Source organism: Zosterops lateralis, assembly GCF_965231275.1.
Source record: "Zosterops lateralis genome assembly, chromosome: 4".
NCBI lineage: Eukaryota > Metazoa > Chordata > Aves > Passeriformes > Zosteropidae > Zosterops > Zosterops lateralis.
Genome location: NC_139765.1, coordinates 35,298,377 through 35,311,310, shown reverse-complemented (window position 1 = coordinate 35,311,310; position 12,934 = coordinate 35,298,377). Strand labels below are relative to the sequence as shown.

The window sequence follows — 12,934 nt, the reverse complement described above, 5'->3', positions numbered from 1 at the left end:
TACCTTTCAGAGGGAGAAAGAAACAAGTTCATCACAGGCCTTTTCAAGGGCTGGATAAAAACAGAGATAAGAACCTGTTTAGTATCTGTTCAAAATCAGTACTATACCTCTCCTGTGTAATGGTTGGAGGGAAAAGGTACAGTTCTAAAGGGAAGACACTCATACTTTTATGAAGAGAATTGGATTGTTTACAAAATAGAAGTACTTTACATTTTTATATTTGACCTGGTTTCACATGGAGAGGCAGTAAATTTCACTGAGAATTTCACCAGATTTTTTAATGAGGTGGGAAATCGAAATCTGAATTGGCAACAAGGCTAAGGAACAGCAGACCTGTTTCAATGGGCAGGCTCATTGGTTTGGTATGTGTGAGGAGGGAATTCTGTTTACTCTGTGGTATCCCATAAATCAGTGCTTCATCTGAGCTTATGGATTCTGGTTACAGTATTGCTGTCTGGGTAATAAAGTGGCACTCAGGACTCAGGAAAGAAAAAAAAATTGTTTCTAATGCTTCAAGTAAGAAGTAGACCCTGAGATCAAGCTAGAGGGGAGGAGGTGCTCCAGGCACTGGAGCAGAGATTCTCCTGCAGGCCATGGTGCAGCTTGTGTTGAGGAAGGGTATGTCCTGCAGCCCCTGGGGGTCCACAGGAATGCAGAATTTCACCTGCAGCCCTTGGAGGACCCCACAGTGGAGCAGGTGGAGGCCTGAAGGGGGCTGTGACCCTGTGGGAAACCTGTGCTGGAGCAGGGCCCTGGCAGGATGTGTGGCGCCATGGAGAGAGGAGCCCACACTGAGCAGGTTTGCTGACAGAACAGGTGACCCCATGGAGGACCCACTCTGCAGCAGGGTGTTCCTGAAGGACTGCACCCTGAGGGAGGGACGTGCTGGAGCCATGTGTGAACAGCTGCAGCCTGTGAGAAGCGCACATAGTGGAGAAGGCTGTGGAGGACTGTCTCCCATGGCAGGTACCCCACGCTGAAGCAAGGGAAAAGTGTGAGGAGTCCTCCCCCTCCAGGAGTGGGAAGGAGGGGTAGAGACGTGTGATAGACTGGCTGCAAACCCCAGTCTCTGTCCCCCTGCATCACTGAGGAGGAGGTAGAGAATGTTAGAAGAAATGTTGATCCCAGGAAGAAGGGAGGGGTGGAGGGAAGTGTTTTAATATTTTGTTTTATTTCTCACACCTTACTTGATTTGTAATAAATTAAGCTAATTTCCCCAAGCTGAGTCTGTTTTACAACAGTGATGGCTGAGTGATCTTTCCATGTCCTTATCTTGACCCAGGACCATCAGTGGTATTTACTTTCTCTGCCCAGATGAGAAGAGAAGGGACAGAGCAACTTTGGCCAGCACCTAGGATCTATCCAGGGTTAATGCACCACAGCAGCAGAGCATGACAAATGAAACTCAAGTCTCGTTGTTTTTGCTACAGATCTATAATGATAAAATTAAGTTTTAAGGTTCCAAAGGCTGGAGTATTTTCAGCAAGGCATGTCATGTACCCTACAGATAGTAACTGTTTCACACCAGGGTAGGAAGTGCCATGTTCCTCCCCTTCTCAGCAGCATCACTCTTTTGTATGAAACATCCATGCAGAAAATCTGACAGTGGTCCTCTGATTTGCTGCTTAGGAAGTAGCAGAGAGCAATAGATGCCCTAAGGGCTGAGCAAGGCTCCTGGCCCTGCAGTAGCTGAGGTTGCCAGTGAGATGTATTGGAAAGATTACAACCTTAAGGGGCCTGATGCTGGGATGCAGGGCACCTCTGATGTGTGTGTGGTTCTGCTGTCTTACATAGCACCCAATGCTGATGATTTGGTGTGCTGAAGAACTTCCCTCTGGCTGTGAGTTTGCATTGCCTCTCTACTACCAGGGCCTCAAGCAGTGTGCATGCACCCCAGGGTGGCACTGGGGGTGCCTACTCTGATGGTACCCAAGGTTGCCATTGCACCCCAGGCCCTTGCTTGCACCATGTGCATGACATCCTCCAGCCCTTAGCTCCCTGTACATGTGGGTGGGTGCCTAGGACCTGCAGTTGACATGAACTTTGCTGCTTGATGCTCCCATGCTGTTTCCTATGTTTGAACCAAAGTAATTTTTTTTAATATGTATGAGTGTTTCCACCTGTGAAGTTCAGATACATACCTTCTTTATAAGTGTCTTCTTTATACCTACCTTCTTTATAAGACACTTTGTGATCTACTGGTGATAATTGCTATATATGAGCTGTTTCGATTTGAGAACTTTTATGTTAATATTAAATAGCAGAAAGAAATAAAACTGGTTCTAACTTTCACTGGGAAATTGATGTATTGCTCCAGTGTTTGTTATCTTTTAACAAACAAAAATATCTGTTAGCTATTTTCCTTTAAATCTTAAGTCATTGTGTAATAACATCCTGTGTTAAGATTGTATATGTTAACAGAACATTGGCAAACAATGAATTTCTATAAGTTCATCTTGTAAGAATTCACTAATCTGTTCCTCTTTGAAAGGACTTTACCCCTGTATAGTATTTTATAAAAAATTTTTGCAAATTAGCTCTGTCTTCCTACTCAGTGGAGTTCATACTTAATGCAGGAATTTATAATTGTCATATGTAGTGTGCATTACTAATTCTAGAAATGTGATTCCACTTTCAAATATTGAAATATATGACCAATTCTCATGTTCACAGGACAAACAGGGAAAATGTGATACAATCTATCCAAATGTTCAAAAACTTTAAAGGAGTATAAGACTAATGTTCATTGCATATGATGAAACTAAAGATGTATAGGCAAGAATGAATAATAAAGAAAATCAAACATACATAAGCATAATTTATTTTTCTCATCAGTTTCATTATTTTTGAGGCTTATTCTCTTAATTTTTGAGTCCTGTGATTGATATGACTGGAGTATTTTGTCCCTTTGAAATTTCCAGTTAAAAGTCAGATTTTTTTTTACTGTTCTTTTTTCCTAGAGTCTATCAGTTGAGGTTAGAGGTGCAATATATTGTGGATATCACAAAAAAAGTGAAAGGTGTTTGTGATGCCTTGAGAGGCTACCTAGAACAGAGGCTCAACAGTGTTAAAGGAATAAAGTAGGTATTTATTTAAAAGGCCTCTCAAGAATACACCTTGGGCAGTAAAAAAGCCTGGCCGTGGCTACACCCAAGGTGGACAATGGATTTTAACACATGTTTTAACACTTTTATAAGTTTTGGTCCATTTACATGTTGGGGTTAATTGTCCAATTACAGCTTCAGATTATGAAGTCCCACCCTCCCAGTTTGCTCTCCTCAGTTCCTTGTTGGGCCTGAAGCTGCAATGGTGTCCTTGGTGCTTGGGCTGGAAAAGGATTGTTTTGTCTGATTATGCTGTGAAGAGGACGTACTAACACTTTATATGAAGTTCAGAGTTACATAGTAATGCAGTACAGAATCTGGAAAATATGAAAGCTAAAACTTAAAGCAACATTTTAACCACAAAATAGAATTGTTCACATGATGCAAAGCAGTCATCTCCAAATTCTACATATTTGTTTGTCGTAGTTGAATATTAGCCTCATGAATTATTTTGTCCCTTCTCAAGGAAGTATTTGGCCTCAACTGTTGTTAATACATAGAGGTTTTTGAAAAGTATTCAGCACACCTCTCTGTCTTCCAGGTATGGTTGCAGGCTCCAGCCTTTTTCATCTTTCCCAGCTGCTCATGGTGCCCCAGTACTGTATCTGGCAATTTTCTAAATCCTGAACTCATTTTTTATTTTAAAAGTTTTATGGCAACAGATGTATGAGCCGGTAAGAGTCATCATTTTAAAAATATTATCTCACGGAATCACAGAATATGCTAGGTTAAGGAAAAGACCTTTGAGATCACTGAGTCTGATCTGTGATCCAACATTACCTTATCAGCTAAACCATGGCATTGAGTGCCTCATCAAGTCTTCTTTAAACACCTCCAGGGATGGTGACTCAAGCACCTCCCTGTGCAGCCCATTCCAATGCCAAAACACTCTTTCTGTGAAGAACTTTTTTCCAATATGTAGCCTAAACTTCCCCTGGTGCAGCTTGAGGCTGTGTCTTCTCATCCTGTCACTGGTCACGTGGGAGAAGAGACTGACCCTTGCCTGGCTGCAACCACCCTACTGGGTTAGAAAACATCTTTCACTGAAGTCATACCTTTCCCTACACTGTTTTCTGTATGAAGTGACCTAGAGGTTTTGCTGGAAAGGGGGGCTGTTTTATTTGTCACACTGGCCAGCATTACAGTCATTTCCAAGGGATATGCTATGCAGCAGGAAGCTGGGCTGCTGGTTCCTCCTCTGGATCGTTGTGTGCCAGATGCTGTGTATCATATTTCATAGAGGGCAGTGGAAGAAATTGCTGTATTTGCTGGAGGAAGTGGGAAGCAGGAGCAGGTGGGAGGGCTGAGAGCTGTGAAAGGGTAAGAGAAGAGCTGACATCCCTGCAGAAGTGTTGCTCTGCTGGGAAAGGCAACCAGGTGCCAGGACCACAGGAGGGACCTTGCCAAGGAGCCATGTGGCCACCAAAGAGGTGGTGCCTTGGCTGAGCTGAAGATGAGCCCAAGAGAGCAGCCCCAAGTGAGTGACAGTGACAGAGCCGGCAGAGTGCAGGGCTGTGCTAACACTCTTCTGCTCCTAGTCTGTCTCATTTTGATTGGGGGTGGAGGTTAACAGAGGAGCTGTTTTCATTGTAATATTTATATAGATGAAACCTGACATTTAAGCTTGAAGGCCTTTGCAATCTCCCTGAGCTACTTCTGTCAAGTAGGAGACATCTCAGCAGATTTACTTCCTCTCTCTGGGTGCTTCACCATCCTGTCTCATCTGGACTCTCCCATCTTGCTTTCTCTTGCTTTCTCTCCCATGTGTCTCCAGAGACAAGGGGCTGAGGAGCTGATGAGACTGAGCAGTGAGGAACTGGAGGAGAGACACAGCAAACAACGTTAAAAAGGGATACACAGACAAAAATTTGTACTCTGCTGGGATAAGATACAGTGTTGGGTAATTGAGTTTTACTTTGACAGAACATATCTCATGCTGTAAAAGGTGAATTAATACCAGCAGTAATAAACATAAATGACTTGCAAATTACAATAGTAGGTGTGGTTTTGCCCTCAGGTAAATATCTTAGTTCTTTTATGCAATTTGACTTCCAGATTTTGAGCATACAGTAGGCACATCATACTCTCAAACAGCCCAAGCACCTTGGCTAAATTTGTAGCTGTATCAAGGACTACTGCTAAATTCAGTGTATGTTTTTCTACAAAGAATGGAATGTTCAGTCACAGAAATTTTGCATAATTTTGCATGATAATGTCTAAAAAGCTATAGGCAGGGGTATATTCAGTCAGTGAACTCATCCGATCAGTGCACTTCCACGGACTGTTATTTTTTGTGGGGATCCTTCACTGTCAGAACATACCTCTTTTAGCAGAGTTAAGGCTTCAGTAGCTTCCATAAACTATTCACTGGAAGAATCTTACGCAACTGCACATGCTCAAAAAATAAAGGGGAGAAATACAAGCATGAGTACATTCATTAAGTTATTTAGTAATGGTTCTTTGTAGTGATGGGTCAAAGGTAGCAGCATGAAATTTAACCAGGAAAAAAAATGTTGCAGTAAATGTAAGAAAGTAAAAGTAGTATTTTGCAGACATGCTATTAAAACAAAAGGTCACACATAAGAGTGTCTGGGGTGGAAATGTAGCTGTATAAGCCTGAATTCTAGTATTTAAATTATCAGTATACACAAATATGTATTTTCAGGTTTTGTCTTTCATGGGTCATTTTACCATGTATCAGTGTTTTCTGTTTCTTTGCATTGATCACCTTTGTATTCTTTCTGCTATGGTGGTGGTATCTTTTACCTGGGTCCTTGCTTTCAGGACATTTTCTCTAAGTAACTTCTAATGAATGTCAAATTGATTTCAAGAACAGGGTCCCTGGGTAATTTCTATACAGAAAGTCCGAATATGGCTACATATGGAACTTGCTCCCTGATTAGGAGCTGTAAGTGCAAAAAGCACTTACATAAAACTACGGTTTAATAAACTACAACTGCCAGTGCGCCCATGTTCAGGCTACCGGAGGTTTAGATTACAGCAATGTGCTTCACATACAGCTATTTGGCAGTTGCGGCTTCCTGTTAAGCATCATGCCCCCTCTGAAACATAGATTATTAGTATTTATCAATTCCAACATGCTATGGGCCTCTTTTGCAGAATAATATGGAAACTGCCATTATCTGATAGTCCTTTCCTCTGACAGTTTAAATGGGGTTGCTTAATTACTTAATTGGGAATTTTTGGTGAACAGTATTTTTGGTATGGGAGTCTTCACTTTTTAATTCAGCTCTTCTCTTCAGTTCTTCATTGACCTTCCCTCTACTTGTGTTCTAAGTTAGTAAAGTTTCCTCTGACATTTCACTCAGAAAGGGAAGAAAATCATTAGGATTAAAGATTTTATTCTCTTTCCCAGACTGCAGCACTTTGATGCTGTTACACATTTTGTGACTTCCCCCTTAAAGTCTTTCCTCTGCAGTCAAATGTCCTCCAAGGCAGTTGATAATTTTAGATCATCAAACGGAAATGTCAGTTTTAGACCCAAGGCCTGTACCTCTCTAAGTATTTTCTGTAAAGCCAAATAGGGATGTCCTTATATAAAGGACAAGATTTGTAGCTCTTAAATTGAATAGCTCAGTAATACATCCTTCTCTTTGAATCTAGCATGCTCAAAGGACCAAGACTTAATGACAGGTTGGGACACAGGCTGTGCCTAGTGCAGCTCAGTAGAAGCAAGTCAGTGAAATGAAGCAGTCATCCTGAGGACTCAAGGTTTGTAGGGGCAGTGCTTTGGAGTAGGTTTGCTCTCGTGGGCTAATTGCCTTTTGCAGTTGGAGCATCACTAGGTGACCTCTGAGAACATATATTCCCACTCTGTCCATTGTGCCCTCAGAGATCGCTGCAGAGCACAAGTACAAGCATGATCTCTGGGTATGGTCTGGAGATAAGCCTTGTAAACAAGGCTTCCAAGCCCAAACTAAAATGATAATCTAAGAGCATCACAGTTGCTTTATTTGTGAAATGTATCAAGTGCATCAAATGACCTGCAATATGCACACAGCTCTGGCATTAGTGGAAGGAAGCAACAGAGAGGGATAAGAGAGCTCACATTTATTTGCATCCATGTCTGACTGTTGTTCAGCATGACTGAAGTATGCAAAATTGGTGCCCAAAATGCCTTGATTTGACACATTCCTAGAGCTTACTCCTTTCAGTGCCCTGCTATTGCCCAGGAGTAAGTCATGTATTTCTTTTTCTCTATACCCTCCTTTTACAAGTAGGCTTCATTCCTGCATTTTTGACTAAAGTCCTAGAGCATATACGGACTGGATCAATAAGACTAATTCAAGACCTTATTTACTAACTGCTACTCAGCAAATCCTCTCTTATAGATTTGTCTTTAAGAATTTTGTAGAATCACCAAATCACATAGGCATTCATGACAGCTTCTTCAAAATAAGTATTCTGTATTTTCCCAGAGGAATAGAACAAAAAAATAGCACTGAAACACCAGAAAGTTTACACACATATTAATTATCCTTAAACCGATAGTTTTTGCTTTGTCGGGTAGGTAAGTATTGCTTGTTTCAAAGCACCCCCTTGTGCAGGTAGTTGGTAAGACAAGTTGTGTGAGAAGCTTCTGTCTCCCTGACATCTTGATCCCTGGGTGAAGATCTGCATTTTCCAAGTCACCCACCCTGCTTCATCTGCCTCAGAGGTCTTTTGTTCAATGGTTCATGTCCAGAGACCTCCTGAAGCTTCAAAGCTGCTGAGCCTGGTCAACCTGGTATAATATGGATGGAGATAGTCTTCAAAATGTGAGTTCCCACTGTTGTCCACTGGTAAAATATGATACTTTGAAAATTTGGTATAAGTATGGGTAAAGTCCAACTGAAATTAATCAATATGGATCTTCAAAATGAGCCACTGCATAAACAAAAATTTCTTATGCTGTTGATAAGATTTTTATAGATACTAGTCACAGTTGGTAAACAGCAACCTGAAAAATAAAAGGCTGCAGATTTGACTCTTCCAAATTGGCTAGTGACTTTAGTCTGTCCACCTGGCGATGACTTTATAGAAAAGTAGCTTTTGAAACCGTATCTGTTTCCAAATTTGAGGCTCCTCTGGCAGCATCATAAATTGGGGAGCACAGGTAGAAAAATTCTCAAAGTCTAGTAATTCTGGAAAATTTGTCAATATTATGTAAAGTTGTTAACATTTTAAAATTGTATCATGCTTTTGAAAAGAAACAAACATCTCTTCAAAGCCAATGGTACCTGTATGTTTCACTTTTCTTAAATCTATTGTTTACATGCATTGGTTGGGCCATCTCTGTCAAAAACAATGTTCAAATGAGCCATTTCCTTGACAGAGATAGTACACTTCTATTGGAAAAAATAATCCATTCCTTTTTGTTTCTTCAAGTTTGAATTTTGCAAGGATTTTGTAAATGTCCAGATTTTGTGCCACCCCATTTTTTTTTTTACTTTAGTGTTTATGCTTTGTTTAATATAAAAAAGAAGCGTATTTTCTCTGAAGAGATAAGGAATTCTGCATAACTCTTGGTGTCCCAGATATTAATTCAATGATCATTTAATTGCATTACAAGAGCTGTTGGGTGAAATTAAATTACAAACAAATGAGAGCATTGTTAAAAAAAAAAAAAAAAAAAAAGAAAAAAAAAAAAAAAAAAACTGAGATATCTGGAAGTGTTTCACATGTTCTCCAAGGTACCCTACATTGCTCATGCTCTAGAGAACCAAGGCAGCAGTGCCAGAATACCACCTGATACAACATTTACAGCACAAAAGCACTTGAATTCACTACCTACACTACCTACACAAGCTTTTTTACACAAGCTGGATGTATGTGTTAGGATATATGTTTATCCTATTAATGCCTACATTCCCAGTCTCCTCAACCCATTGATTATCACAGTTAACTTGATGTGTTCCTCTTCTCTTACATCACAGAATGGCATCCTGATGGCAGAACCCCATCCCATAATCTTGCTGCTCCCCATATTGATGCTTCAGGCACTGCTGACAAATCAGTGAAACAAAAAGCTGATAAATTTGAGCACATCATTCATTTCCTTTTGGCATAACTCCTGTGGATTATCTTAGATACAGTGTTATGTAAATGCTGTTTCAGGTGCTAAGTGTATAAGAGACTGAGTATACATGTGAAGTTTAGAATTTGAGTAGAGCACATAGTTCTTGTGAAAGATCATGGGTTTATATTTCTGAGTGCTGGGTGAAAACAATGTAGAAGAGTCCGTTGTGCTACAAAATTGTACTACATCAGAATTGAAGACAAAATTAAGTACTAATGCATGAAATACAGAATATAAATTGTGATAAGTGCAGATCTAATACAACTTTAACTGCAGAATTGCTACTGCTGACTTCATAAAATACATCCCATAAACAGCTGTTAATCCGTTCACTGTTTGTCTCTTACCACTCATTTGCTTAGTAATCAGTTCTCATTTGTTCTACATATGGTATAGCTTTTCTTTTATAGCAGTTGCATTTAATGAACAATTGGAGGCACAAAAATATTACAGAAATTATTGTTTAACTATTCTCCTGCATTTTTAGCTGCCATTGGGGTCATTTGAATAAAAGTTAGAAAAGATATTCATTAAATCTCGCGTAAGGAAGGTGTAGATGCTCTGTCATCTTCCTGAACTGGTAATTTGTAGTGGAAGTTCCAGTGACTATGCCTTGCACTCCTCTTAGCTCCTTAGGCAATTAATTTTCTCTATTTATACTGTCCATTCCCTTTTGTGATTCACTGACGTCAACATGTCAAATTTGATTCACTTTTTGGCTTTGCTCTGTAGCTCTGTATCATATTAGAGACCTTTAGGTAATGCACTGAGCATCTTGCAGACCAACTGAGTGCATTTCAAGATTTTTAGGAAATAACAGTTTGCAAGATTTAAAATTTTGTCAGGTGTTCTGCTTAAATGTGGGAATCAGTGGTCATTAAAGCTGATTTGTGTGAAGATAATTGCCTTCTGGAGTACTTGTGTTCAAGTGTCATCTGAATTGCTTTTTTCCAAAAATTCTGATCTTTAATAAGAATATTTTATGCTAGTAAGTGTTCTCTGTTATTTATTCATGCTTCAGCCATGTCCTGCATCCTGAACTTAATGAAAAAATATAACACAATCTTTTGTTTATAGGAGAGTTTAGGTGAGAATATAGCTGTGTGCTGAAACTTTGCTAGTGATAAGGGCATGATGCCAAATAGGGCAAATGCCCATGGATTGGACAGCCCTTTGTCCTTGGTCAGTCTTCACTGGTGACCTTAACCTGCAGCTATTGCGAGGAATCTGTGAATCTGTCAAGTGCAGCAGTGGGCAGAGGAAAAGGGCTGTTCATTAGAACTGACTGCTTGGATTAGATAGTATTCCAGAAAAGGGAAATTTCCAGTCAGTTCCACCTGATTCAGCCGCAATGCCAGGTGGGTTGGGGAGATGATTAAAGAAAGAAACAAGTAATTGCTTAAATGTGCTGAGCATTTTAGAGATTGCACAGTGTAAATATTTTGGATATACTGTTTTCAGATGGTTGATGAATCAAAATATCTGCAAGTGAGTTTGATATTTGTCACCAAGCTTGTATATAGATAGGTGTGTTAAATTGGCATTGTATGGGCAAATGCTCAGTTGGGAGAAATATATAAATGATGACAGGATATTTTCGAAAGGATCTCAGGTATTTCTGCAAGGCAATTTCATTGAAAATGGCTTTGCTGTGAGAGAAATGTGCTTGTTTCTAAATTTAACCCTACTAACAGTTTACCACGTTCTTTTTGTGTGTGTGTCTTTTTCTCTTCCAGTGCCACCTTGGGCCTTAATAGCCATAGCCATAGTTGCAGTCCTATTAATCCTCACCTGCTGCTTTTGTCTCTGTAAGAAATGCTTGTTCAAAAAGAAGAACAAGAAGAAGGGAAAGGAGAAGGGAGGGAAGAATGCTATTAACATGAAAGATGTTAAAGATTTAGGGAAAAGCATGAAAGACCAGGTAAAGTACCTCTCCCTTTCTTGAACTTCTGGGTTGCATTTGAAGGTTTCTGTTTGATGTGTCTAGAAAAAGCTGTGCTTGTTGTCTCAGTAGTGGCTCTGTGAAGAGTGGACTGATTGACAGCATCTTCTCAGTGGTATCACAAGGGATGAACCTGGGTGTGGCATCACTGATGAAGCAGCTAGCCAATTTCCCTGCTCTGCTAAAAAATCATGAGCAGGCATATAATGACTCATCCTTCAGGGGGGAGTTTATCGCGGGTGTCCTGCTTGCTTCAAAAATGGAGCAACTGTGTGCAATTTTCACTGTACTTTTTTCAAGACCCAGTAGAGTGTTTGTTTATCTTACTAACAGTATTTTTGAGTATACATGATAAAGAAAAGTAGTTGTGAACTCTAAATTTCTTTTTACACAAAAGTTCAGCTGAGAAGTAGACAATAGTATAGAGGCAAAAATGAGAGTCAGAAACAAGGGGAAATAATGAAAAAGGAAAACCACAGGGACATTCAGCACAGTGATGTTTGGAGAATTCATTTTGTGCTAGAGAGGAGAAGATTAAACATGACAGGCTATACTTGGAGCTGTAAGGCAACTGAGTAACTTGGAGAAGAAGATTAATATAATGCCCTTTGAGAGCAGCATCATTTTCATAAGGGCAGAAAAGCTTGTCCTTCAGATCTGCTTGGTGGAAGAGAAGCAGAGGTTGCAGGGCTTCATACTAAGGGCCACAGACTTGACTAATACCTTACCGAAAGAAAACAAAGCTTTTTATTCACGGGATTTTAGTAATGCCCTTCCTGGAGCAAACTGTTGGGAATAAGCAGCAGAATGAGGAAATAAAAATGAAGTATCTGTTTGTCCTCAAACTCAGAGATTTCCTAAGCTAAGAAGACAAAGGGCTAGATTTTTCAAAAAGGAAGGACTGAAGAAATTTAGAGAATTGGTTTGCAAACCCTCTTAAGTAGGAGCAAATAACTTTAAAGATATCACATAGTCAAATCTGTGTTCTTAAGACAACTGGGGAAGTTGTGCTAGACCATTTCAGGAGTGATAATCCAGTCAAAAAGAGAGGATAAAAGCATGTTCAGGAATAAGAAGATGATTCCACAAGTTGGGATCTAGCATAGAAGAAAACTGAGCTGAAGCAGGTCGATCAGAAACACAAGTCAAAGCTGGGAACCCCAGAACTAAGGCCGGCTGGTCAGGGACAAGATTCAAGAAGAGAATCTTAAAGCATGATAGCTAAAGAGGCACATGGAGCAGTCCAGAACAAGTGGTGAAATGCCACTGCTCAGTGATGGAACAGTCATCAGTGTGGCTCATCAGCCAGTCTTAGATGTCCTGGAACAGGTTAGCATGCTTTTCCAGGCATGTAGGATGTAGTAGGGGAAGAATAAAATCAGGAGAGGGGGTGAGGAAGCCTTTCAAGTCTGATGACCAGCTGCAATAGATCACATGAGAGGAGTCAGAAAGGAGCTCAGGTAAGGGGAGGAAAATAATGGATAAATGTAGAGCTATCCAAGCTATTTCCAGTTTCAGTTTCAGAGACAAGAGGACAAAGAGCAAATGCTGAAGACCCTTACATCCCCATTGCAAGTGGAGCACTTTGGATACTGCACTGGTGCACAGTTTCAGCCTTGGTTTCTCCTGGAGATAAAGTGCTTCATGTGCCACACTGGTGTACTGGAGTGTGTGACACCAACACAAGACAAATTCTCACTTGAAAAAGAAATCCTCAGTACAAAAAATCACTAATGTAGATGGAGGTTTTCCAAGATTAGAAGGATTAGTGGGACTGAGCTCAAAACGCATCAGAGCAGAAATTTTGGG

The 12,934-nt window shown here is 40.2% G+C and overlaps 1 protein-coding gene across 7 annotated transcripts in view; it reads left to right on the top strand.

The window, feature by feature from the left end:
• The window catches only part of SYT1 (synaptotagmin 1), a 345,379-nt gene that overhangs the window by 245,935 nt on the left and 86,510 nt on the right, over positions 1–12,934 (top strand). For all 7 annotated transcript variants that reach the window (XM_083859065.1, XM_083859069.1, XM_083859070.1 and 4 more), the window contains one exon: positions 10,920–11,104. In XM_083859065.1, coding sequence (XP_083715191.1) covers positions 10,920–11,104 — 185 coding nt within the window. The remainder of the gene's footprint in view (positions 1–10,919; positions 11,105–12,934) is intronic.